We start from the raw sequence: 27,462 nt of genomic DNA, 5'->3' as shown, positions 1-27,462 counted from the left end.
ACCTCAACACGGAGCTATGAACACCACAGGATGAAGCACAGTGACAATATATATGTTTTCCAGAAGGGAAAAAGCTCGCCCTTGGCTCTGTGGGGTGTGTTGCCTCCTCGGGATCCAGTCTCCAGGTGTGGGTCCGTGGGTGCGGGTGGATTTGGCAACCCAAAGCCCCCCAGGGGCCAGCAGTGCCTCAGCCAACCCTTCCCATGACGCTGCCCAAGCGCTCGTTTCCAGCTAAATAAACACTTGTAGCTAATAAAAAACACCCCACCTGGGCTTGAACTCGCCAAACCAAAACCCTTACACCCTCTTTTTGCCCTTCCTCTCTATTTATTCAGCTCCAAACTCGGCGCCCGCGGCGGGCTCAGCCCCGCGCCGCCTCAGGCGCCTCATGGCGGGCGCGGCCGCCCCGCGGGGCTCGGCGGGGGCTCCCCGCGGCCCCGAGGGCTGGAAAGGGGAGGGCAGGGGAACGAAAGGGGCTGGAGGGGGAAGGAAAAAGGGCTGGAAGGGGAGGCCCCCGGCCGTCCCCGCCCGCCTCCGTGCCCTCCCCGCACGTCACTTGTTATGTCTCCGCCGGCGGCCGCGGCTCCGCCGGGGCGGGGACAGCGGCGGGAGGGAGGCCGGGGGCCCGCAGCCCTCAACGCCCCGCGGCCGCCGCCTGCCGCCCCCTTCCCTCGCCCCGTTCCCCCTTCGTCTTCTTCCTCCTCTTCCTCCTCATTCCCCAGCCCGGCGGGAAGATGTGGCTGAAGCTGTGCTTCTTGCTGCTCTATTTCCTGCTGCTCTTCGTCCTGGCCAGGGTGTTCGAGGCCGTGGTGTGGTACGAGACCGGCTTCTTCGCCACGCAGCTGGTGGACCCGGTGGCGCTGAGCTTCAGGAAGCTGCGAACCATCCTGGAGTGCCGGGGGCTGGGGCACTCGGGGCTGCCCGAGAAGAAGGATGTCCGGGAGCTGGTGGAGAAGTCAGGTAGGGGCCTCCTTCTCCTGCCCCCCGGCCTCCCTGCTTCCCTCCTGCCTCCCTCTTGCCACCCTGTTCCCTCCTTCCTTCCCTCCAGCCTCCTTCTCTCCCTCCTTCCCTTCATCCTTCCCTCTCTCCTTCCCCCTCCTGCCTCCTTTCCTCCTTCCCTCCAGGCCTCAAGCAGCCACAAAACCTCCACCGCCCGCTGCTGCAGCCACAGCCTCAGGGGCTCCAGCCAAGGGCATCAGGGCACCGCTGTGCCCACAACCAGGGGCCTCAAAACATATAAAAACACCTCCATTTATCCCTTTTCAACGCTTTTCGCCACATAAATGCACACAAGGAGGGGCCCGGCGTGCCCCCAAACTCGAGGTGTCACAGCGGGGGAAATGGAGGAAGGCTCGGGGGAGCTCCGGGCTCGTGACGTGGAAAAGCTCCGCGGCGTTTGAAACGCTGGGAACGCCGAGCGGGGAGGAGAAGGCCTCTGCCAGGCTGCCAAGAAATGTTTTTTTTTTTTTCTCCCCAAACCCCGAGGGGAAAGGGTTATTTCTGATAAGCCAGCTCGGCCTGGCCGTGGGCGGTGTGGGTCTTGCCGCGAGGTTTTGTGTCGGGGTTGAAAGCGAATGTCATCCGCCGTGAGGAGCGAGGAGGGAAGGAGCCAAATATATGCAGGCTCGTGGGTTGCTATTTCCAGCCGGGGCCGGCTTTTGCTGCCTGCTCCTTTCCCTCCCGGCTGGCTCGTTTTCTTGCAGGTCTTGCTGTCAGGATGGAAGCGGTGCTTCCGTAGGTGAGGAGCAGAAGAGGTGGGCACGGAGGCAGGCAGAGCTGTTGTAGAAGAGGAGCAGAAGGAGATCCTGCGAGCTAAAGATGGCCTGGGGAAAGGCAGGGGAGCGTTTGAGAAGTTGGCAGAAAGCAGGCGAAAGAGGTGGGCTTCTGGGGGGGGCTGAGTAGCGAGGGGTGAGGAAGGATGAAGGTGGGCAGAGCTGCCAAAATGCCTTGAAAGTGCGGCTGCTGGCGTGGGGCAGGCAGAGGGAGATGGCCCAAAGGGCTCGGGAGATGGAGCTGATGTAATAACCCTAGTGACAGCCCAGCAGGGAAGCCTGCGTAGCTGCTGTTAAATCGATGATCAAAGGGCTGCTGATAGAGGAAAGGGAAACCTGCTGGTGCTCTGGGCAGGCAGCGAGGGGGCTCGAAAGTCCAGACAGAAAAAGAGAAGGATTTGGATGAATATAGTCAGTGCCATGACCCGAAAATGCTACCTCGTTTTAATAATTGATATTAATGCTGGACACTTAAATCTAATTTGCTTTTATTGTTCATTGTTTATTTATGTTGTTTATTCACTTTGCTGCTCCCACAGCAAGAAGCATTAGGCAGTTTCATTTTTGTTTCCAATCACTTTCACTCCTTGGCTGTCACGTACTTCCATGATGTCATTATGTTTGGGCTGCAAATGCTGCAGGGAAGTGTTTAACTCCAAACAAACTGTATTAACTGACTTCTCAAAATGTCATGGAAACAGTTCTAGCACCGATAGGCTTTGCAGGTCTTTTTTTTTTGTATATTTTTGTGTTGTATGTAATGTAAATTTTAAGTTCTGTGAATACTTTTTGAAAGCTCTCAAGGGTTTCCCCTGTAACACAATGCTTTTTTTTCTTGGAGTATCTTGTAGGAAACAGCCTCTTTGAACCAGACTTCGTTTCTTCAAGATTACTAGATTAGTTACCAAAATGCTGATTGTCATTAACGGTGTTTGTGAGGGCTGTGAAACAAAGCATGGGAAGGAAATGAGATTATGGAGGAAATATCAGAACAATTTTACCATGAGCTACTTATGTCACTAGGACGGAGCTGATGGGAACTTTTTTTGCAACTTTGCAAACAGAGTCCAACAGCTAAACTGTTCTGTGTTAGATCTTTCCTCACAGTGGGACAACCAATGTGTCTTTCAGTGCCAAATTATTGATTGAAATTCTGGAAGTCTGCTTGAGTTAGAGGCGTTAAGAATTTGCTTGCTGCAAAATTATTGTCCTGTGAAATGAAAGCAAAGATACGTGAATTAAAATTGCTGTCTGCCACTGAAATACTATTATTTTCAGGTAGCGAGGCTTAGAGGATGCTCATTTATTCTTTTGTGTGTGTGGTTGTGTGTGTGTGACGCCTGTGTAATCATAAGCGTAGTCAAATTGTTCACAGTCAGGTTGCTGTAGATAGAATTAAAATAACATCATAGTAGAAGTTCAGTTGCCTTCATACTGAAAAGGGTTTTGAGAAACTATTTTAAAGATCTCTAGAGAAACTACTTTCTGAGATCAAATTGCCATTAGTGATAGGATTTGTCATTATTAAATCATCTTTCATAAGCGGTGTTTTAACTGCATTTCTCCAACTGTCTCTCTTCCAGGTGACCTTATGGAAGGAGAGCTTTATTCTGCTCTCAAGGAGGAAGAGGCCTCTGAGTCGGTTTCAAGTACAAACTTCAGTGGTGAAATGCACTTCTACGAGCTCGTAGAAGATACGAAAGATGGGATCTGGCTGGTACAGGTACAGAAATTCGATCGTTTGTTTTCATGTATTTATCACGTCCAATATATGTCTCGAAGGAGGAGTTTATGGGGGTGGTTAACCAGCAGGAGAAATGAGCAACAGAGGGATGGTGGCAAAGATGAATGATATCAGGGAGATCATAAGAGGCAAATCTGTTCTAAAAACCAAGCAGGGATGGAGGTGACTGAGTTTCCACACAGAGAAGAAGAAAACCTGTTGTTCTGTGGATTGCTTCCTGAAAGCCAGGTGCTTTACAAGTAGAAAACATTCAAAGCAGCACACACTTAACTGCATGAACTATGCGAGTGCTTGGCCCTGATAGTGTGTGAGTTTGTGTGAAGTAGGTGCAGTAAGGGTGGGTGCTCCCAGCTGCCACGGGAGGGGTGCCTCTGGTCGTGCTCTTCTTTTGGTTGCTCTGTGCTCAGCCCCAACTGGTTTGTGTCTGATTATCTCAGGGGCTTGGAGCGCTTTTACAGCCTCTCTTACCTCTTCATGAAGGCAAGATCTCAGCGTGCTGCTTCCCAGGCTAGCAGGCTGGTTGCACGACGTGTTCTGGTGGCTTGGAATTTGCCTTTCCCCAAAGCTCGTGGACTTGCTGATTTATGGCACGCTTCACCAGGGCTGCGTGAGAATGAGAGAACGTTTGGGGAGGAAAACTGGGGGGAGGAGACACAGACTTTTGCAGATGGGGTTCTGAAACAATTCATCATCATATGAGATATCATGTGAGAACATAAGATGAGTAATCCAGGCCAAAATGTAAAAACTACTTTTCCTCATCAACTTCTTCATTGATAAGACTTTGTTTAGGGAAAAGTTCATTGCTACCGGCCACATCAGGCAACCAGAATTCTCCACCAGACAGTTCATTGTTTAGCTGAGAGCTCTACTTCCTGGATTAAATGGTTTGTCTGGTCTCCTCTCTTCATGTTTTCTATTTAAATAGATTTTCAGGATCTAATGACTTGCTGGTACTAGAGCTGCATCGTTAACCACATCAGAGCTCACCCTAAAATAGCTAACAGGAGGACAGACAACCTTCATGGTCGAAATGGCATTTGTATTTTGGAAAAGATCATTGAGACTGAGTTTCAGCCTTAAATCATACAGGAAGGGATTCTTCAAGCAGAGAGAAAGTGATGAAAGGAAATTTAGTGAACGTCTTCCAGCTTGCTGACAAATAGTTTTATGAATATACTATGAAAAACCTCCTCTCTTCTCCATACTGGTCACAGGAGTAAAACAAGGCACTTCTCTGTTGTCAGTTGTTTGCAGAATTTTAATCATAACATATTTCCAGCTAGCTTTATAACAGCCAATCAAACAGGCTGCGTTTTGATACCTCAAGTGTGATAAATGTTGTCATCGTTCTGGCAATATTTGAACAGCTATTGACTTGGTCACAATAGCTGCGGAAAAAAAAAAAGCTGGAATTTACTGAATAATTCACTTGGTGAACGCTATTTGTCTCCTTGTCGACAATAAAAACCACTAAAGATATCAAATTTCTGCTTTTCATTCTTGCCTTCACTCAAGTTTTCATCGCTGAGTTTTCGTTTGCTCCCTTCCTTCCCCTAGCTTCCCTCCTGCACTAGATTCTTCCTGTCATTTCACGGATCTTTGCCTGCTCTTTTCACATCCCTCTCCTCTGCAAGGCTTTGGATTTTGCTTGTGGATCTGTTCCACATGGAAGCAGTGGAGGGAGAGGACGAGTTCTGGCTCGGCTGGTGCAGTGCTGGTTGGTTGAGGTGGTGTCAGAAGCTTCACGACGATGGATCAGAACGTGGGGACCGGAAGGATGATTTTTGTTTTCCAGTGCATGCAAATGAAATTCCTGGGGTGGCACAAGCTGGGGGTGTGATGGCAAACGCTGTCTGCAGAGAACCAAAGCAAAAAGAGGAAACTACAAATATTTCTTGATATGTTTGACAAAATCAGAAGTGAGTTTACCACTTCGAGCCTGGAAGGTGGATTTCTTGAAGAAAGTTGAAGTCCATACACAAGGCAACGAAGGGTTTTGTGGCTGCGTTTCTTTCTCTGGAGGTCCAAAAGCAAAGCAGCCAGGTTCAGTGGTGATTTGTTTACCCACGTAGTGCTCATGAGTGCCCTGTGCTCCTGCGTGGAGCTTCCACAGACAGCAGCAAGTTCTCTCTGCTATTAGCTCATGATCTCAACACTTTTATGTTTTTCTTCCTGCTTGCCAGCTGCCGTTACGCACTTCTCTGGCTGGCAAGGAGAACGAGTGGTAGCTGCTGGAGCAGGGACTGGTGCTGCTTGGCCTGGTGCTAGAGGAGGAACACAGAGCAATGGCTTTGTTACAGTCTGCTGGGGCTTATGCTCTCTGGTCAGTCTCTGGAAGCAGCATCTGACAACATCGTAGTCATTGTGGCCCTTTTAAGAACATAGAATAAATGATCTACAGATAAAAATCTTCTTGGAACGAAGTTAAAATCTAAATTTAGATAGGTGCTTTAAAAAAGAGTCTGTGTTGGGACATGGCAGTAGAGAGAAACAAAGGGAGCTTTATTCCTGGCTTTGAAACCTCTTCCATCGTGCCTGGAAGAGGTGCAGGAGGCATTGCTGTGGATGCAGATCATACGATCACAGAATCACCTCGGTTGGAAAGGACAGTGAAGATCACCGTGTCCAGCCACTGACCTGACCTGCAGAGTCCCAGCACCACACCACGTCCTTAGTGCCACGTCCCATCCACGCCTCTCCCAAATCCCAGCCTGAGCTGCACCTGAGCTGCGGCTTCGAGCGGTGTAATCACAGAGCGAGGGATGTTGCTGCAGGGTTTTGGTGATCTTCTTTCTGTTTTCATTTGCTTTTGCTTGCATGTAGAGGAATTTTCATATTTGCCTTCCTAAATTTGCCCGGTGACTGGTTGTTCTTGTTAGGAGGAACATAAGTGGAAGCTCTTAGCTAATTTCTAACACGTTGTTCAGTATTTGTGCTGTTCCCAGTAGCTTCAGGACCATTCACCCATGGGATACCCACTTTTAACTTTCAGTAGCCTTCTTGAGAGTCTTCTTACCCAGCCAAAGGTGTGGAATACCCTCAGCTCAAACTTAACAGTTCTCTGATTGCCTTCATACCTTTGTTCACTGATTATAGCAGCTCATTCGTTTTCAGCCTCTGCTCAGAACACCCCACCTTCCTTGAGAAACTACACGCGATTATGGGGAAGTTAATTTTTGCATGCTACAATGGCTTTAGTCTTCCATCTTTGCCCATTTTGATCAAATACCTCATCGTCTCTTTCTCAGAAGAGGAAAGTTAAAAATAATAGTGAAAAATCAGACCCCTCTGATCCACAGGGATGGATTCTGAGCCAGCTGCGAGTCCTTGGGGCAGAGTGGCTGTGGAAATTGTTCCATCAGCACAATGCAGAACAATAATCGGCGTGTGAAATGTTTCCCGATGAGTAAAGGTGCAGAGAGTCAAGCAGAAGGTATTGATGTTATCTTGAATTTGGGCCTTTCCCCATGCTTCTAATAAAGAACACATCCTTCAGCTTTAATTAGATGTATTTCTAAATGTGGATTGTCCCAATATTCCTGCTTCTGTTTTGTCTGTGGAAGGATAGCAACCTCACAGTTAATTACAAAAGGTTCTGAGAAAAATACAGAGGAAGCTTAGCAGACCAACGCTTCTTTTAATATCTTTGTGGACCCAAAGCCTTTCAGGGAGTGCGTGGACTCTTTGCAGCGATATGAAGCTTCCTTTGCTCATTTGCCCTCTGCAGGCACCTTGGAAGAGTTCCTGGGCCTCCAGGGGTCTGGATATCTCACACGGGAAACTGCCGAGCCGGCCTGACAGCTCTCACACACACACACAACCCTCCCAGTTCGTTAGAGAAGTTGGAAATGAGCTTGGCTTTTGGTGAAATCACGCAGCTTTTTCCAGCTGGGATGTGCGGAGTGCTCCGTGCAGAGACCGACATGCCCAGGCTGGGCGAGGGGTGGCTGCTCCTGGGAGGATTCCCTGCGTGGTGTCTCCTCCCTCCCAGGTTTTGTTTTTCCTGATGATTTCAGCCCTGGTACAGCTCCCAGTGCCCGGTCTCCATGAGCTCTTGGAGCTGTCTTTGTGGCCAAGCTGGAAAACCAAGTTCTGGCTATTTGTGTGAACCAAGTTTTGACTGTTTTTGTGTGCATTCAGAGTTTTGTGTGCTCTTAGGATGAGCAGGTGTGCCTGACACCTGGTACCCTGGCTGCCTTCCAGCTTGGATAATGTCGGAGCTCCCCTTGGTGCTTTCACTTGGATACAGTTTTCTCTTCCTTTAATGGCACGCGCTCATCATGGCTGAGGGATGCTGCCAAGGTGAATATTTTTCCATCACTGAAAAAAAAAAAAAAAAAAACTTTAAAAAACACACGGGCATCACTTAGCTCTGAGCTTCTGCTGTGACGATCTCACAGCTCTGCCTTGCTGCTCTTATTTCTTTTTTTTTGCATTCCCATCTCTGGTGCCGTGTACCAAACACAAACAGCCCAGCACTTAATGGAACCAGCGAGGCACGAGGGCTGTTGAATGTGCAAAGCAAACAAATCGGCAGGGTGTTTTTGCTGTGACTGAGGTTACTTCAGGTTTCAGTGGCCGTGAGACTGGGTAACAGCTAGTTCTAAGGACTGATTTTTGGGGCGTCCTCTTGAAAAAGCTGCTTGTCCAAAGCATCCAGGTTCCACGTGAAACTATCCTTGCGTGTGCTGTGTTTGTGAAGTACTCAGGTTGCTGCAAGTTGTTGAGGTGGAAGCAACTTGTCAAGAGTGGTGCTTTCATTCCAGGGCAAAGGCTTGTGTGCGGTACATGGCAAGGGTTATTCCCCAAATAAAAAACACTGTTTAATCCTGTTTAGTATCTTTGATATGTGTAGAAGCTCTTTCTTCCATCATGTGGCAGTAATTCTTATACATCAAGTGGTTCGTATGTTTCCTCTGTATGACTTCTCTGTCAGAGGAGGAAGAGAGAATGGCTGAAGGAACCAGAATTGATTAAAGAAATGAGAGTTGGGATACCACAAAGTGTTGTTAGCCCTTCTTTTTGCCAATCTGACTTGAATTCGTGTGCCTTGTGATGCTCAAACAGACCCAGGTGTAAGCTTCATGACTTACAGAGTCCAATTCTTGTTACAGTGACCTGTTTTGAAATCCCTACGTCTAACAGAGATTGAGCAAAATCTGATTTAAGTGAGCAGAAAAATAGAGAAGTGCTCAAATACTGCTGGGGCACCAGGAGAGGAATCTGTCTTTGCGTATTGTTAGAGCAAACTCTTCAACAGCAGCAGCGTGTCCTTGACTCTCTGCGATATCTACGTCTTTTAATGGCATTTTAAGAATACATTTCATAAAATAACTCATAAAAAGACATAACAGTACCCGTGAAATTACGGTGCAGCTGCCTCAGTGGCAGTTACCCAGCAGTCAGGGCACTATCTCTGCATCTACCTGAGAGGCTTTCGTTATGGATTAAGCAGGAGAGGCACGTTGCCCTATTTTACAAAACATTTATGTGTTTCTTTTTCTGGGATATTTATTTTTAAAGCCCGTTTGCTTCTCTAATGTCATAACTGTGGCTATTTTAACATATGGATCAAATTGATTTGAATAATTAGGTTCTTGATTGGCATCTTGTGGGACTGTTCTGTCTAATTCAAAGTCAGGAGAGCTCTTCACTGCGAAAGCTACCTCTGCAGACACCTGTTGAAATCCTCAGGATTTCAGTACTTTCAGCATCATGTGTCCTCAGATTTTTTTCTTTTTTTTACCTGTTGTGTCTGAAAGTCACCTTTCCAGTTATTTCAAAATGCAGTGGAAAATAAAGAAGAAAATTAAAATACACAAATAGATGGGGATTTGGAAGTCTCCTTTATTTCTCTGTTTGCTTTGCACATCTCGGTGGGACATCTTACCTGCAGCATTTCACATTATTGAGCATCTTCTGACCTTTTGGTGTATTTTATGGTCCTCCCCAGTTCACAGATGCACTACAAAGAGACTTGTGTTAGAGATTTCACAGGAAGCTTGTGGCTAGATGCCCACCGAGAGCCTAATCTTCTCTCCAGTTCCTTCTTCCATGCTGGTTCTTCCACCAAAACAACATAAAATTCATTTGTAGAGGAAGAACCAGCTCCGAGCCAGCAGTCAGAACCTGGGTTGGGTGTGCAGATCTATTCTGTGGTGCGGGATTGTGAAATGGCAGGGTTACTTTGATCCTATTGGATTCTCTTAGCCCCTTAAGATGATTAATGGATTAATTGGATTATCTGCATTGTATTATTTGTCACTCTGACAGCTGATATTTTGCAGAACGTGAGCGCAGCTAGTAACGAGGGAAGCTTGAAGGGCTCGTGTCCCAGTAAATGTCATGGTTGTTTCCCAGCCGTGCTAGTTGATTTCCTAAAAGACACCTGATTTCTGTTCTGTTTTCTTCTGTATGAGCTTTGTCTTGAATTCTGCAATATGAAATAGGGCCTGTGGCTGAAAGGGGCCGTCCTGATCACTGACTTCACCTCTGCCAGATGGAATATGTGTTTATAAAACAGTTTGCTCTCTCCAACCAGAAGTCCCCCGTGTGTAATACTCCTATCGACTGCTCCACTCCTCTTAGAAATCTCCCCGGCTTTTGGTCTGAGAGTTTTCATGGCGAATTTGTTCTCATTGTGCTTAACTTGGCGTTGCCCTTTAGTCTCTGCGACTCCTAATGCCTGCCCCGCTCCTCCTGATACCTGAGATCAATCATCCGCTTTGTTTTTGTCAGGCCTGCTATTTCCCAGGATGTGTTTATTTCACAGCCAGGTAATATTGATGGCTCACAGCTCCTGGTGGATCAACTGAGAGACCCGAGAGCTTTTCCTCTCCTCGTCGTTTCTAACTGATGAACTCCCTGAGTGTCCTGTTCATTATGGGATTCAATTTCATTTCTGACACCCTGCATTACGAGATTTGTGCGGCTCTTCCTGGATGGCATTATAATCCTCTTTTGTACCTAGACGTGCTTCCCAATTTTATGCCATCTACAAATGGCTCTGGGAGCCTTCAGCTTTCTGCAGGAGGGGCATTAATAGGAGTACATGCTCAGCTGATCTCCGAGATAAATCCATTAAGGAGCCTGTTACTACTGCGTTGGCATTTTGATATTTTCTTGCCTTAGCCAATTTCTGATTCACTTTCAGATTTTTTTTAACACAAAATTTATCTCCAGCCCTCTAGAAAACTTTCCACGCGGCATAATGCTGGACCCTCTGCCAAGATTACAACGTTTCCTTTGTCTCGAAACTCGCTTCTTTCTCTCCAGGAGAAGATTGATTTTTAACTCGCAGCTGAAGCAGGAATGATACAACTCCAGTAATTCCATGCTGGAAAATGTAATCGGCTCTGTGCCTTTACCATTTGTCCTACTGTTTTGCATACTACTGAGATCAAAGTAGTGGGATATTTTTCTCATAAATGCAGTTACTCACTCTCCAGTCAGAGTGTAAATTACCCTGACAGTGTTTTTATACAAAATCTTTGCAGGTGCTTCTGCAGCTTTGTGTGCTGGTTGTGTGACAGCTCTCTGCCAGAGAGCCTGCTTACTGATTTTAAGTGCATTAAGTTCTGTTTCCATCTCCAGGTGGCAGTCTCTGGCCCTACTCTTGCTGACCTGCCCATAGCCAGCCATCCTCGTCATCTGAAAATTGAGTCAGAGCATTCATTTCATTTCTGAGACCCAAATTACCCAACGCTTCTACCTTCCCTGTATCTCCAGCCTACTTCTTTTTCCCATCTTCTGGTTTTATTCAATTGGTTGAAAAACCTTTTGGTGCAGCTTCTAATGTTTCTTTGCATAGTCAAACTTAAACTACCTTTTTCCTTACTTGTTTTTTTATTTCTTGCTTCTCTTTCTTTGCTAGCTCTTCCTTTTCAATATATTTATTTATGTATTTTTGCATTCCTTGTAGATTCTCAGACTGGTTCTAACATATTTTTGGAAGCCTTTGCTAGGAAGAAATGCAGGATTTGACATCTTCCCCCCCCCCCCCTTGCTTAAAATATAAAATCCTTGAAGAACTTGAAGAACTTGCAGGCCTCTTTTGCATTCCAGCTCCTGGTTTCCTCAGTCACAGGGATTTTTTTTTTAAGTTACATTTCCTAGCTTACCAAAAATCACACTTCTTAAATAAAGCCTGTTACAAGTGTTTGCAAGTTATCTTTAATTTCACCCGAATTACACTGTGATTGCTTAACCTCCAGTTGCTTTCTGTGACCCCCCCCTTCCCCAGAGATGATTTCTTTCCAAAATCCCTTGTCTCTGTGGTGAACTCCCAGTGCTGGAAGTGGGTGTTGGCTGCAGGAGGAGCTGCAATAAATGCCTTTTTTTTTTTTATTTTTTTTTTTTTTTAGCTGTAATGACGTAAAGCATGAGACCAAGACATTTTGCAAAGCGTGCAAAACCATAGTAAGGTTCGTGCTATCCAGTTAGTAAATAAAAACTGCCAGTTCTGGCCTTGTCTTACAACATAAACAGCTCTCTCCAGGATAACAGGCTTTTTTGGAGAATGGCAATTAATCTGATTTTACAAAATAAAATACAAATAGCCCAATAACCAGGCTAGGCTTTTACTGAGCTCACACAGGGTTTGGGGAGCAACTGATCTGAGTTCTTGTTCCAAAGAGTAAGAGTTAGCAACACTTTACTTGGATGCTTACTAATAAAGCTTAATGATTCATTTCTACATCAGGTGTGTTTGTCATGCTGTAGTAGCTCAGAGGATCTATTGATAGAAGTGTCTTAAGGGGTCTTTAGGAATGCGCTCTCTTCGTTGAAGCATACAAAAGGAAGAAATTTAAAATATCCACGGTAATTGCTTCAGTTACAGTTTTAGGGGATATAAAGAAGCCTCAGTAGTGCAGGAGGCTTCCCCAGCTGGTTATCTTGGTGCGTAAAGGTTACATTAACCTAGTTCCTGGGGAAGCAAAAAGCCTTTTCTGACTGACATGTGTGTTTTGATAACAGCTTGAGGGACTCCTATCTAGATGTTCACCTGTGATTGTATTTAAACACGGTGGGCTCAGAGGAATGGGAGCGTGACCTCCAGCTGCAGTTTCACTTTGTTCCCCTCTATAGGGGGTTGTGCTGAGTGACCCCGTATGTTTTCACTTTCTGGGTGGATGCTGCTTACCACAAATCAGATGATTTTTTTTTTGAGCCTCAACAGCCAGCCACACTTTCCAGCTGTGTCTCAGCCTGTACGCAGAGAGCTGTTAGTCCTGCTGCCAACCTGCCGTACTGAGGAAAACTGCCATTTCGGGTTATTGAGTCTGAAAACAATTGGGAGAAGTTTAACGGGGGGTAAACAAACGCCGAACAAACGGAAAATTTCAGAACTTAATTTAAAAACGCATTTTCGAGTGGCTGCCAGTCAGTTTGCATAAGCACGTGAGGCATTTCCAAAATAGAAAGTGTGACTGCTGATGGAATAATGCATGATCGGTCATGTCATGCAGAACTACCTGCCAGCAAAAGGCAGGCAGTTGTTTTCTTCTACCTCCCTTCCCTGTGCAGTGATAAGTCAGAGGATGGCACATATTTTTTGGCATTTGCATCTGGGGAAGCTTACATCCAGGTGACCAGGAGTACCTCTTTAATGCATTAGGTTATAAGGAATTAGATTTTGGGATCTATCGCATTGAATTATCATCCTGAAATTGCAGATGGGACGTCTGGGGTTGGTGGAACAGCCACATGAACTCCCAGAGTGAGTCACTGGCAGAGGGGTAAGGAGACGAGATTTGTAGGCCTTATCTAGCAGTTTGATCATTAGTTTCTGCTGCTCGGAAGTGGTTGTTGGCAGTCTGGTCTGGTACCATGTGCAGACACTATAACATGTTTTACTTGCTCTGAGACAAGATGTCTTTGGTGTGCTGTAACTTTAATGGAGCGTGGCAATAAAATAATTGTCTTCTTTACTGCGAAGAAGAGGAACCTGCAACACAATTTCCCTTTGTCTCCTACAATGAACCAGTTAACAATAGCTGTGTTGTTTTCCCAAAGCTTTTAAGTGTCACTGATTTTATTAGCTTAGCAGGTGCTTAAAATGATGATGCACTTTTGCCTTTCTGCAGAAACTCTATTTCTGTCTTTGAGCTTCACTCTCCAAAAGCACTTTGTGTGATGACCTGGTGTATGTTACTGCTGTAAGCCCTAAGGGAAGGGGAAAACAGTAGCAGGGGTGACCAGATCTTTACTTTTATAATATTTATTCCTTATTTTGGGAAGCAAACTTACTGTGATACTAAACGGTTACCTCTTTTGTCACTAGGTCATAGCAAACGACAGAAGTCCACTGGTGGGTAAAGTCCACTGGGAGAAAATGGTGAAGAAAGTGTCAAGATTCGGCATACGTACGGGCACTTTTAACTGTTCCAGTGACCCCAGGTATATTCTTAAAGGATTACCTCAATCCCCAGAACATCGTAAGGCTTAGCTGTGTTGTGGCAGCGGGGCTTGTAAAAGCAGCTGTGATCAAGGGTGCCTTTATTTCTGGTGTTTCTCGCTGCTAAAGGCTGTTCTGAATATTGCATTATTTATCAACATCAGCACAGATCTGCAGCTTCCTGAAGCATCACGGGGAGCTGCGTGATCAGACTCTGCAGAGCGTAGTGCAGCACTGGAAGGGAGTGAACAGGAGAATTCAGCCTTGTCGTAAAGGCATTCGGGGACAAGAGCTGTGCTTTCTTAGCACAAAGCTGCATACAGCCCGTCCGGGAGAGCTGTATCAGTTGTAGAGTTGCTCGATTGCCATCTGGAAAGGGGAAACACAGGTTAGCGTGAACCTTGGAAGCGGTGCCTGCTTCTTGGGGTTGCTGCCAAGCCCTGTTCCCTGACAAATACGTAAATGTTTATATCTAAACCTGAGCACGCCCTTTCACAACATACTGCGTGCTGTGCAAGGCTCACTGATGTTTGTGTATGATTTCAAATGAGGAAGAGAAGCAGAGTCACAGAAGCTGTTAATAATTCTGTGCCACCGTAAAAGCAGTGGTTTCTACAACATTTTGCTGGAAGCATTTGCTTCATGTGACAAGAAATCTTGTCTAGAATTCCAGTCACATGCATGGATATGCACACGTGTTACATACCTTAACCCTAAACGTTTACGGAAATCACAAAGTTAATCATGAGGGGAAATTCTTAGACTTTGCAGAGTTTAGCAAAATAATCTTGGATAATCAAAACACTGGTATTTGAACATTTTACATGTTTGGCAGTGTTTCTCTTTGCATAGCTCCTGATTAGTCTTAGTATTATGATAAAATACTATATTTTAAATTAACACATAAATGGTATTTTTTGTAATATAAGAAGTGTCTTGTTTTCTCGAGTCAGTCCTCATGAATAGTTTTCATTAAGTTGCAGCAGTAGACAGGATACTAGTGGGGCAATATCTTGGGGCTCCTTCTAAAAATGCTACATTCAGATTCCTGAAATGAGGAGTTGTGCTTATCTAAAGAGACACTGATAGACCCAAAAAGGACGTGGGTCAGATGGCCGGTGAATGAGGCAAATGGCTCATGAGCTTGTCCCAGGCAGTGAGAGTGTTCTTTCAGCCCAAACCATCTGGTGGCACGTGCCTGCTTCCTCCTCCGCTGGTTTTTGTGGTGAGCTCTCTCACCACACCTCTCAACCTGCTGGCATCCTTCCAAAACAGCCCCAGTAGGAAGTGCATCCCTGTTTCAGCTTCATCAAAGGCTCCTTAACCTCACCTGGCTGCCACTTGGCAAAACTGGGATGGAAGGAAGCACTGGGAAAAGGTTATCTGCAGGTTTGGGAAAGCAGAGTGGGACACTGACTTATATTGTAATGGTTGTTTTCTTGGCCAGAATGCCTAGGAAGAATAGCTCCTAACACTAAAGCTTTAGAGTGAAGAGAAAAAAGTCTTCAAGCATGAATGACTAATGTACGGCCTTGTTTATTCTAATAACTGCTGGAAATTAACACCATTCCTCTCCAATGTTTTATAAGTATGTCTCTTTACAGCCTTCCTGTAAGGTAGCAAACATATTATAAAATGCATGTTCTTTCTCAGAGAATATTTGGGTGCCTGTATTTCCTGCTGTTACCTGTAAAACTCCCAGGTGCTCACCGTGTTTAATTTTGGGGCTCATTAAGGAAATGTAAGGACTGCAGCTTGAGGAGTATAAAACCATAATCTAACTTACCCTTTTCTTTGTAGATACTGCAGGAGGAGGGGTTGGCTGAAGTCCACCCTCATCATGTCAGTTCCGCAAACCAGCACCTCCAAAGGCAAAGTCATGCTCAAAGAATACAGCGGGCGCAAGATAGAAGTGGAGCACATCTTCAAGTGGATCACAGCCCACGCTGCTTCTCGCATCAAAACCATCTACAACTCCGAACATTTACGAGAAGAATGGAACAAAAGCGACCAGTACCGGGTGAAAATCTACCTGTTTGCCAACCTCGACCAGCCTCCGGCCTTCTTCTCCGCACTAAGTGTGAAGTTTACTGGAAGAGTAGAGTTTATTTTTGTGAACGTGGAAAACTGGGACAATAAAAGTTACATGGCAGAAATCGGTGTCTACAAGACGCCCTCCTACATACTTAGGACTCCCGAGGGGATCTACAGGTATGGGAATAACACTGGTGAATTCATATCACTACGTGCCATGGATTCCTTTTTGCGCTCCCTGCAACCCGAAGTTAACGACTTGTTTGTTTTAAGCCTAGTTTTGGTCAATCTGATGGCTTGGATGGACCTGTTCATCACACAGGGCGCTACCATAAAGCGTTTTGTGGTTCTTATAAGCACTTTAGGGACGTATAACTCACTACTAATTATTTCCTGGCTGCCCGTGTTGGGTTTTTTGCAACTACCTTATTTAGACAGCTTTTACGAGTACAGTTTAAAACTCTTCAGGTACTCTAACACAACCACTTTGGCTTCTTGGGTGAGAGCCGACTGGATGTTCTACTCCTCGCATCCAGCCCTCTTCCTCAGCACGTACCTCGGCCACGGGCTGCTCATCGACTACTTTGAGAAAAAAAGGCGGCGCCATAACAACGCTGACGAAGTCAACGCGAACAACCTGGAGTGGCTGTCGAGCCTGTGGGACTGGTACACCAGCTACTTGTTTCATCCCATTGCTTCCTTCCAGCACTTCCCTTTTGACTCGGACTGGGACGAAGACCCAGACCTGTTCCTGGAGCGACTGGCCTTTCCCGATCTCTGGCTTCACCCTCTGATACCGACCGATTACATCAAAAACTTACCCATCTGGAGGTTTAAATGCCTCGGCGGCCATCCCGACGAGGAGCTGCTGGAAGCCAGCCAAGACAGCGAAAGTGACTCTGAGAGCGAAACCAGAGAGGTCTCCAGCAGCGAAAGGGAAGGCTCGGAGGACGATGAACCAAACACATTTCACGGGCCCAGCGCCGGAGAGCGGCGGTGCCGTGCCCAGCCCTGCTCGTGTGCCAGCCAATATTGCCCGAGCGAGCCGTACGAAGGGAAAGCAGCGAGGTCGTACGGCTCCTACAGCACCACGGGCGACGCCGAGCCAGACTGGGCGGCCTGGCCCCCCGAGATGTTGCACTGTACGGAATGCGTTGTGTGTCTAGAGAATTTCCAGCACGGCTGCCTGCTGATGGGCTTGCCGTGCGGCCACGTCTTCCACCAGAATTGCATCGTCATGTGGCTGGCCGGGGGGCGGCACTGCTGCCCCGTCTGCAGGTGGGCTTCGTACAAAAAGAAGCAGCCCTACACGCCCCCGCAGCCTTTGGCACACGATTCCCCCTCTTAGCCCTGCGCCGCCGCCGTCCTTTGTAAGCTCCCGGGGTATTCCTGCTTGCCTTTTAAATGTTAGTCACTTCCCAGATTATGTGGTTTGGAGTTTTTAGTTTCAATGTTAGTGCCGTGAGCTCAGATCTACATGAAGCTAACGTTAACGACAGAATCATTTGGTTGCCTTGTGTGTCGAACTGAATGCAGACGTAACCGTGCGGTAACTCGCTTTTCTTTTCAACACCCCAAAACTCGATGCTGTTTTTTGGAAGCACAAAAATCAAGCCTACAAGAGGAGCGCGTTCCAGCAAACGTTTACACGTCAGGATGTGGGTGCCACCGAATCAGAGACAATTGCTTAATTTAAGTGTTTCTTCTTTTAGGGTCTGTTCAGCACATCTTTGTTGAATAATGTATGTTGTAAGCCAGTACCATTGAGAAAAAAAAAAAAAATCCGTGAAATAAATTATTTTAAAAGGAGATTTGTAACGTTAATTGTTTTGATAAATATTTTGTGTGTATGGTTACAGATGTCTTGCTGGTCTGATTTATCTGTGAAGACAATAAAAATATAACACAACTTTTGTGACTAATAACTCGTCTCCTGGTGATGCCGGGATTCATTTCTCCAGTGTTTGTCACCAACCAGGCTGAAGGCAGTGGTGTCACACTGCAGCTTCTTCATTCCTAAGTCTTCTCAGCTTGAGCGGGGCGTTTCTAATTAACCGTTTTAATTAATGGCTTTATCAGGCAGAGATCCTCTCCGGTACCCCTATCCGCAGACATCAAGAAGACTTCAGAGCGTCCCTCTACGGAACCGTCACGAAGCAGCAGAACGGGGTGCGGGGCCTGAAGCAGCTCGAAAAGGTCAAACGTGCCAGGTCCCAAGGGGCTTTTTGGAAGTGACTTCAGATTTCTTGGAGAAGAGCGAGATGTTTGATGCCAGGAGGAAAAAAACAAACAAACAAACAAAAAAAAAAGTCTGTTTCTTTGTGTTTCAGTAAGAAACTCTAGTTTTGGTTGTAGCTTTCAGAAATCATCTAAAACCTGAAGGATTATTTTTTTTTGAGGGGGAGGAGTGATAATTTACAATGAAGCAGAAGAAAAGGTAAATAAACGAGAAAGGGGGGTTGATTTGTTTAATGTAACGTGGTAGAAGCAAGAGTGTCACTTTTATTTCCTTTCTGATTCTTGCCCATATGATATAAAAAGATAAATAAAGGGGAAACCTGCCCGCAGGTCCCTCCTGCAGCTCGGATCTCTCTTTGCTCTCTCCCTGCAGCCATTTGGGAGCTTTGTGCCATCGTTTCCTCCGTGCAGGAGACCCAGACACTAATCTTTTCTTCCTAACCAAGCAATGTTTCCCCCTCCAGGCAGTCGCCGGGTGTCATGGCAGGAGGACGCTCTCCTTATACCCACAGGAGCAGTTTTTAGCCGTGAGTACTTCTTCTTTCCTCATTTCCTATCGCAGCACTGAGGCAGGGAAGGGGAAGGGGCACCGCAGCGAAATTTTGGCTCTGTTTTAGGCCACGGCTCCGGCTTATCGGCAAACTCGTTGGGCTGCAGGCTGTTTGCACGCCCTCCGTTGCTCCGCCGACCCAGTGCTTCTGATAAATGGCACAAGCTGCTGTTAATGAGCTTTTCTGCTAATTAAGCAGAAGAGCCACGGCGGGCACAGCTGGAGGTGTGGATAACGCCCAGCGGCTGGCCGTGCCGCCAGGCCCCATCCCATGGTGTCAGCTGGGCAGCGCCTGCTGAATGTGCCTGCCTCCAAGCGTTTATTTACAGGTTCTTTTTCTTAATCCTTTTTATCTATATTTTCTTTTTACCCCTTTTTTTCTCCATTTTCTTTTTTCTCCATTTTCTCCCTATTTCCTACTTTTTTTCCTCCATTTTCTTTTCTCTCATTTTTTTTTCTCCATTTCTTTTTTCTCCTTTTTTTCTCCATTTTCTTTTTTCTCATTTTCCTTTTCTCTCCTTTTTTCTCCTTTTTGTCACCATTTCTTTGTTTCTCCTTTTTTCTGCATTTTCTTTTTTCTCCATTTCTTTTTTTCATCCTTTTTTTCTCCATTTTCTTGTTTTCTCCTTTTTTCTACATTTCATTTTCTCTCCTTTTTTCTCCTTTTTTTCTCCATTTTCTTTTTTTCTCCATTTTTTTCTCCTTTCTCTCCATTTCCTTTTCTCTCCTTTTTTCTCCTTTTTTTCTCCATTTCCTTTTTTCTCTATTTCTCTTTTTTCTCCATTTTCTTTTTTTTCTCCTTTTTTCTCCATTTTCCTTTATTTTCTCCTTTTTTCCCCTTCCCTTTTTTCCCCCTTCCCTTTCTTTATTCCACCGTTAATCCCTTTAATTTCCTTATCATTATTATTTTAACCCTTTCCCAACCGGCACCGCCTCCCGGCCCGAGCACCGCGGGGGGCGTGGCCTGAACGCACAGGGGGCGTGGCCAACCCAAAGGGGGGCGTGGCCAACCGAAAGGGGGCGTGGCCACACGCGCCTCACCCTCCGCCCCCACCCACCGCAGCCGCGCCAGGGCGGCGCCTTCAGCGCAGGCGCAGCCGGGCAGGGCGGGGCTTTGGCGCATGCGCAGCGCTCCCGCCCGTGCCCCGGGAGGTGAGGGCGGAAGCGGCGGGCGCTGCCATGGGGCTGTTCGGGAAGACCCCGGAGAAGCCGCCCAAGGAGATGGTGAGGGGCGGGGGGGGGGAGGGGCAGGCGCTGCCTCACGGCCACAGCCGGGCTTAAAAGCGGCGTGTTTAACCGCGATTTTGGTTAAATAACCACATATTTAGTTGCCATTCGGGTTTAATAACGACATATTTGTCGCTTATAACTTAAAGCTTGTGCTTTTTTAAGCGCTTTCCGTTGTTGTTAAATGGCGAAGTGGCAAAAACCCACAAGCGGGTAACGTTTTTTACCTGAATTCCCAGTAACTGTCACTCTTTCCCTTCCTGAGGTCAATGAGTGGTCCCTGAAGATCCGGAAGGAGATGCGGGTGATCGACAGGCAGATCAGAGGTGTGTGCTCCTCTCCTCCTCCCTTCCTCATCCTCCTTCAGGTGTTTTGTAACCTCACAGCACGGGGAGGGGGCCATAAAATCGAATAACCCAGGGCACAGCACCACGTCTGGAAGGAAGAGCACGATCCACCTTACCAAAACGGCTTCGCCATGAAGTTCTCCAAGAAAAAGTCTCCAAAGAACCCAAGCAGTACCTGCTTCCCGTGAGGCGGGGCGTCCTGGAGGCCCTTGGCGAGAAGATTTTGACTCATCTTTGACTCGTGATTTCACCCAGAAGCCCTGGTGAAGGCTTTGTGGCAGCAGCCCTGTGGTGCCTGCTCCCGGTGACTCCTGGAGGCTGTTCCCCGCCCTCAGCCCTAGCTGGTTGGGTTCGTGTTTCCCCCACCCGGTCCCTTCTTGTTGGAGGGAGGTGCTGGGATGCTGGTGCAGCACAGCCCGGCTTTGTTCCCCTCCGTGGGATGAGTTCAGGGCTTGTGCCTCTTCCAGGAGCGCTGACGCATGGCGATGCTCGTTGTGAATTGTTTGGGGCTCACCAAGGCACTTTGTGGGGCTGTGTCAGGCGCAGGCCAGCTGAGGCGTGTGGCTGATCTTACAGCAAAGCGTGTTTTAGCAATCACTTCATGGGAACAAACCACCCACATGTTCGCTGCCGATGGCTTCGCGGACCTTGGGTTTCCTCTCAACTTCATGCCCGTTTCAGGATTTTACCCTGGCAGTTGCTGTGCTCTGAGGAAGGATGCCGAGCTGGGACCTGCCCTCGTTTCCCTCAGGAGGGCTGCGCTGCACGTGTCTGGAGGCAGCACCACGCTTTGTGCCTCTGGGTTTTGCTCAGGGATGTTGCCACCCAGCTGCCTTCAGTCCCCCCTCCCTGCCACGAATCTCGTATTCTGCAGCTGTAGCACCTCAGATCTTTGTCTCACCTGCTTGGATCAGCTGGGACTTGGCTCGCTCCCATGCCTGACATACAGATAGATGTCTGTGAGGTTGTGAAGTTTCTGCAGATAGTAATGAGGAAGCAACAAGTGTATTTTTTCTGATTGCAGTCCTACAGATCTCTGCCAGTCCTGTAGGATAAAGAGCCATTGAATGAGCTTGGGAGAGTGACTCGTCCGGAGTCTTAGCTCCCATGGCAAAGCCTATCCCAAAAAGTGTGTCTGGGTGCTTTGGCTTTTACAAAAGGTCATCTTCTGGTTCTTGCCTGCATGTAGCTTCTGGTGTAAATCAAAAAGACTCAAACAAAGCTATTTGTAGCAGTATTTGTTGTGGTCGTTTCCTTCAGCCCCTTGCAGAAAGGTGTGCCTGGCCCTTACTTATCCAAGTTCTTCCTTTCCTTTAAGACAAGGTTTTCCAGAGCCACGTTTTGTCAGTGGCTAATTCACTGCTGACTCTGGAGAAGGGAGGGGTTGAGTAGCCCACGCTTGTTCCTGCATCTCTTACGTTGAGGTTTTTGAGGTACCTGGCTGCTTCTATACGCAGCCAGCATCATCTTGCGAGGCAGGTGTGTGAGCAGACACCACAGATCTGCTAGAGAAACCTTCATTATTTAAGGATGCCCATTTAATTTCACTTCCAGCTCTTTGTGCTCGCTGAGAACAGGCTCAGTGCAGTACTCCTGCTCCAGCTTGCTTTTATAGAAAGGGTTTGAATGACGCTGGATGGTAGGAGGGTTTGAGCAGGCTCTTTGAGGCCATATGTAAAGATTTGTTTGCATGTTTCCCCTGATGAATATCCATGACTCTGGTAGCAGGCAGACAGCTCATAATGTGAACGTGCCAGCTCACACCTGATGCAGGTGTTTAAAGCATGAGCAGTGCAAACTCAAGGCCGTAACTCTTTAAGCAGGAGCACAGACTTGGCTGGGTACCCATGTCAGGCTTAACGAGCTGTGCCTGAGGGAATAATTAAGTTTGTCTGCAAGTGTGAAGATTTTTTTGGTGGTAATGAAGAAATCATTGGTTCTAAGTAATTCTCAGCACCTTTGTAAATTCATTGTGTAAGTGGCTGTGCTTTGTTGTTGTTGAGGGAAACATAAACCTTTTAGCCTCTGTGTGATCAGCCTTCTACAAACTTTGAGAGCATATTTTGTCAGATAAATACATCTCAGGGATCTAGAAATGATGAGAACGTTTTTTTTTTCCTCTAACATCCCTCGGATTCACACAAAGATAGGCATGTGGGTTAAGCTGTGAATGTGGCGTCTGACAGGTGAGTATTTTCACGGATAAAAATTCCTGTCCCTCTGCTGAGACTGGTTTTATCTCCTTGTGGTAACTTTGTTCCATCTGGGAATGAACATGGAAGAGGTAATCTTGCAAGCAGCAAATCAGTACAGTAATTAAAGTGTGTGTATGTGTATATGTGTATTTATTTGTATCAGGCTGGTGTAATAGTGAAGCTATTCTGACTTTGTAGGTAAGGTTCTCATTGCTTTGTTCTTACTAGACCTTTTTTCCTTAAGCTCACCTTAGCTCAGTTTCATGCAGCAATATTTCTGGGCAGCCATTCACAGTACCCTAATTACAAAGGAAATTACAGAGGTTGATGTTGAGTAAAGAGAATTTTGCTATTAATATGTAGCTGAATTAATCAGCTAATATGTAAATCAGCCTAGAGCAAGGCCTTTCAGTAACGTGAATCTGGAATTAAGTAGAAACGATTCTTTGCACTGAAAATCCACTCCAGCAAATGACTTTTTTCTTCCAAATCCTCAGCAGCTTGTTAATGTTTGCTGTGTCTGTGTTTCCGTGCTCCAGATATTCAGAGAGAGGAGGAAAAGGTGAAACGGTCGATAAAGGATGCTGCCAAAAAGGGTCAGAAAGACGCGTGTGTGATCTTGGCAAAGGAACTGATCCGCTCTCGGAAGGCCGTGAGCAAACTCTACGCATCCAAAGCTCACATGAACTCTGTTCTCATGGGGATGAAGAACCAGCTTGGTAAGAACGGCTCAGCCTGAGTACGGGGACTTTCCCTGCTCTCCAATTTCTATTTGCAGCACCGAGGTTAAATACAGGATGAGCTGGGTGAGCTTGGATGTGGAAGCAGAGCTGCTCTTGTTAAAGGCATCTGGGAGTGCTGGGCTTTGGGATCTGGGGAAATTCCTCCTGTACCAGGCCTGGAGGCGTACGGCTGCTGCGGGTCCGTGTCTGCGCGTCCAGCAAGGCTGGGCACCTGCCCCCAGCAGGCAGAGGCACTCACACAGTCACAGCAGTGACTTTACCCGTAATCACACGCTGGTTTTGCACAAACCTGAGCAGCACTGACAGCCTCGTCCTGATATTCTGCTCCAGTTGATTAGGACTGACATCCATGAGTAGAGTGAATACACATACACACATATATATGTATGTATGGACTCATATACGTCGAGGGAATCCAGAATTCAGTCTGGAGTTTGTATTAACTTGCTCTTCAGCTCAAGCAATGACTGCAGAAGTCAAGATTTCTGTCAGTTTGGTAACATTGTAAGTGTAAGGTTCTTAATGGTAGAGAAATGAAGTATTACTGTGAGAAGTAACATGCTGTAACTTCATTTGCTTCATTAAGGAGTGACCATGTTAACCACAAACAGGTACGTTAGCCATGACTAGGAAGCTGCAAGTTCAGATGAGAGAACTCAAGGACCTCAGAGAAGTCTTAACTATTATGCTTTGATCATGGTACATCAACATGTGTGAGAAGAGCCTATAAGCTTAACGTATAAGCTACGTTAAGAGAACAGCTTCTGGAAAGACTTTTTGGTAAATCCAGCTTAAACTACACATTTTTAGTGTATCTACTTCAGGGTTATTTTTCCAGCTTATCCTTTGCTGTGAAGCTGTTTCACTAGGACTTCTGCCAGAGTTTCTACTACCTGGGCAGAAGGTCGCTGGCTTGGTCAGCAGTTAGATGTGGAGCTGGACTGCAGCAATGCTGGTGGGCACCTCTGTAAGACCTCTGGCTGCTGAGGAGCACAGGCAGAAGCTCCTCAGGGATCTCTCTTCTATGAGCTGCGTCCACCTGGGTGGAAATCTCTGCTGACAATCTGGCAACTCCAGCTAATTGTACGGGAGCTAGATGCTTGGTTTTTCAGATGTGTAAGGAGTTGAGCTTTTCCAGGAAGGTAGACAAGGATAAAACAGAAAGATATACGTTTAAAAATGCCTAAACTCAAGTTTCTATAACAGGATATGGTTTCTCTGCTTTTGGTGGTGCCTGGATTGTTCAAGCTTTTTCTGCCTCTCCTTCACAGCTGTCCTCAGAGTAGCAGGCTCATTGCAGAAGAGCACAGAAGTCATGAAGGCTATGCAGAACCTAGTAAAAATCCCTGAAATCCAAGCAACAATGAGAGAATTGTCCAAAGAGATGATGAAGGTAAGACCTGTAACGTAAATGAGAGACTTGGGTGAGCAAGAGGTGGCTGAGCAGCGTGCTGGAGCGCGGTGCACCTGCTTAGATAGTCTGAGGGAGGGTGTCTGGTGTAGCTCTAAGGAGCAGAAACGAAGTAGCACGTTACTGGCTGGGAACTTTGCAATAAGTTCCTGTCTGTGGGGAGAACCGTGACTTAGTGATACCCACAATGTGCTTGGTGCAAAGCTTACAGCAGAAAAAAGCTGCTGAAGTAGAAGGTGGAAGGAGGAAGGTTGTTCCCATACAGAGGAGTTGTGGTTGGTGGTCCCAAGGGCTTGGGGAACCAGGGCTTGAAGCAGGATTCACGCCCACACCCCAGTGACTGCCCTGAACCCTGAGCTGTTCGGAGGGAGAGCAAATTTCCTGCTCTCAAAGAGGGCAGCGTTCGTTACAGGACGCCCACCACAGCCCGTTGTAGAGTGGGAAAGTGAAAATCCCATCTGAGGCAAAACAGCCATCTTGATGCTGGTTTTAGAACACCTAGTGTGGTGTCTCCATCTGATGGAAGTGCTCTGATTTTATAGTGTACTCGTTTCTTATTGTGGTTATTTTCAACTGCCAAAATCTTGTTCTTTTCTCCTCTTACATGCTGCTCAAGATTGGTTGGGTGAAACCAGCTTGTTTCTTAACAATTTTATGACTGTGCACCAGAACAATCTGGCCATATATGGGCTGCAGGCCCTGCAGGGGGTGTTTTTAAATGCAGATAGAAAAAAGGAAAGTTTATGTGAGACCTAAGTTGTAAAACAGGCTGCAAAATGTATGCTTTGTGATGGAAGCATGTGAAATACAGCTGCATCTGCGACTGCAGACGTGTAGTAACCGGGGTTGTAGATATGCAGAGATGCAACAGCAGTGAGTAAGAGCTGTGGGGTCTAAATGTGGGAACACACAGCTCATTTTCAGTTCTCTTACTGCTTTTCTTACGCACCAGCTGTACGGATGCAGGCTTAAACTGTAGGTGAGCGTGTTGGGCAGCCCTCGTGCAACAGAGCAGCCTTGTTCAGGAAAGCTCGAGCAGCAGACGAGCAGCACGCCTGTGGCAGTTGTTAAATGCCTGGGGTAGGCACAACCTGATGCTGACAGGGGGACCTGTCCTCTCTGCTGCTTCCGAGGCCATCACGTGCTGCCCTTTTGTTTCCTGGCAGGCTGGCATTATCGAGGAAATGCTAGAGGACACCTTTGAAAGCATGGAGGATGAGGACGAAATGGAGGAGGAAGCAGAGATGGAGATCGACAAAATCCTTTTCGAAATTACAGCGGGTGAGTCTGCGTGTGTTTGCGGAGCGAGGAGCCTTCCTCCTGCTCTGTTAACTACGAAGGTGCTACGCTTTAAACTTCCATCTGTCCTGGCTTAACAACTGTGGCCTCCCAGAGGTGCCTTTACCTTCCCTAAAAGCGAAGGAGTGCCTGACAGACTGGTTTCAGGGAAGGCGGGTGGTGCAGCCAGCGAGGTTCAGCGAAGCATGAACGATAAAGCAGCAGCTGAAGTCCCTGCAGTTTATCATTTAGGCTTGACCAGATTCCTGTCTGCATTGGCTGCTTTTAACAAGGTAAAATGTGTGTGCCCGGGCAGATAGATACACTACTGTTAATGAAGCCAGGGAATCAACTTTGCTTCACTGCCTCAGTTCCTAGGCTGCCCTGGGATTCCTGGCTGTACAATGCCGTTCACGACTTGAGCAGCTGAATAATAACTAGGCAAACAAAAGCTCCTGCCTTACACCTCGTGAGGTGCTGAGCTGCTCTTTTAGCTGTTTGACTTGGGCGATGCTCAGACTGCTCTTTACCTGAGTTTCTTGTGAAAGGGGCTGGTGCTTGCAGTGCCAGAGCAGCGCTCAGCTCTGACACCTTGCCTGCCAAGTGCCCCCGCTCCTCACCTTGCGAGCTGCCGCTGGCACGCTGCCCTCTCTCGTTTCTCTTGCCCTGCTTTGTTTTGCTTTCTTGCCTCCTGTTCCTTGCTCGGAGAAGCTCCCTTCCTGCTGTGCTGCGGGCTGTCGCAGTGGGGCGGTGAGGAGAACGAGAAGCACAGAGCTGGAGCTCTTCTTAGCAGAGCACTGTCCTCAGGAGCCTGACGAGTACAACAGCGTCAGCAGCAGGGCCTGTAAACTCCAACTGTCTGGCTGAATTATTTCAAATAACTGACATAATTTCCATTACAAGCTGCTGGCTATTAAACAAAGACTTAACGCATGCTAAGGGGTCTTTTTATGTTGTTTGCTTGCAGGGGCCTTGGGTAAAGCACCCAGTAAAGTCACAGACGCTCTGCCGGAGCCCGAGGACTTGGGAGCGACGGCTGCTGTTGATGAGGAGGAGGACATCGAGGCCATGCAGTCCCGCCTGGCCACCCTGCGCAGCTAAGGAGGGAAGAGCCATGTACAGTTTGCCTTTTGTTTTGTGGCAGGATGCTCTATCCTGCCTTCCCGATGCAAAACTTAATACGTGAGGATACTTTGTGTAATATATATATTTTTTTTCTGTCCTGGGGACTGTATTCTCCAAGAAACTCCTGTAATATACTTCTTGGGGACTGCAGGCTGGAGAGATGATTTTATTGTTTTCTGTTCAGCCTTTTATCACCTGTGAAAGGTTACAGTGAAATGGCAAGGGTGTTAAATTTTATGTATTTTTAGTTATGAAGTCTTGGATGATATTCTTAGCTTCAAGTATCATCTTTCCCTGAAAGGCACTTTGGCTTAGTCTGCTACCAAAAACCCTTCAGTGGTGTAAGATCCGTGTTTTTCTGACTCACTACAACTTTTATTAAAGCTGCTCTTAAACTGA

At 46.9% G+C, this 27,462-nt stretch overlaps 1 protein-coding gene across 7 annotated transcripts; it reads left to right on the top strand.

The window, feature by feature from the left end:
• Positions 1-511: 511 nt before the first annotated feature.
• On the top strand, positions 512-27,462 carry LOC101797326 (charged multivesicular body protein 3). Of its 7 annotated transcripts, XM_027455754.3 has the most exons (7): positions 568-960; positions 3,356-3,495; positions 20,230-20,290; positions 23,046-23,225; positions 24,521-24,642; positions 25,827-25,941; positions 26,906-27,462. In XM_027455754.3, exons 1-7 carry the CDS (start codon positions 735-737, stop codon positions 27,037-27,039), a joined length of 978 nt encoding a protein of 325 aa, XP_027311555.1. In that variant the 5' UTR covers positions 568-734; the 3' UTR covers positions 27,040-27,462. The 7 variants fall into 7 exon arrangements, with proteins under 7 accessions (XP_012964257.1, XP_038034691.1, XP_071893980.1 ...); XM_027455752.3 differs by lacking the exons at positions 568-960; positions 3,356-3,495 and adding an exon at positions 19,804-19,961; XM_005029882.6 differs by lacking the exons at positions 20,230-20,290; positions 23,046-23,225; positions 24,521-24,642; positions 25,827-25,941; positions 26,906-27,462 and adding exons at positions 1,704-1,876; positions 13,802-13,917; positions 15,716-17,874 and having other exon boundaries at positions 822-960.

Source organism: Anas platyrhynchos, chromosome 4 (assembly GCF_047663525.1).
Source record: "Anas platyrhynchos isolate ZD024472 breed Pekin duck chromosome 4, IASCAAS_PekinDuck_T2T, whole genome shotgun sequence".
Classification (NCBI taxonomy): domain Eukaryota; kingdom Metazoa; phylum Chordata; class Aves; order Anseriformes; family Anatidae; genus Anas; species Anas platyrhynchos.
This window is presented reverse-complemented; position numbering and strand designations above follow the sequence as displayed.

What these genes read in the sequence shown, in the direction of transcription:
- LOC101797326 (XM_072037879.1), top strand. Translation starts at nt 735, where the DNA reads ATGTGGCTGAAGCTGTGCTTCTTGCTGCTCTATTTCCTGCTGCTCTTC. An exon ending in GGAGCTGGTGGAGAAGTCAG is followed by an intron (nt 961 to 3,355) that starts GTAGGGGCCTCC and finishes TCTCTCTTCCAG; the next exon opens with GTGACCTTATGGAAGGAGAG. An exon ending in ATGGGATCTGGCTGGTACAG is followed by an intron (nt 3,496 to 13,801) that starts GTACAGAAATTC and finishes TTTTGTCACTAG; the next exon opens with GTCATAGCAAACGACAGAAG.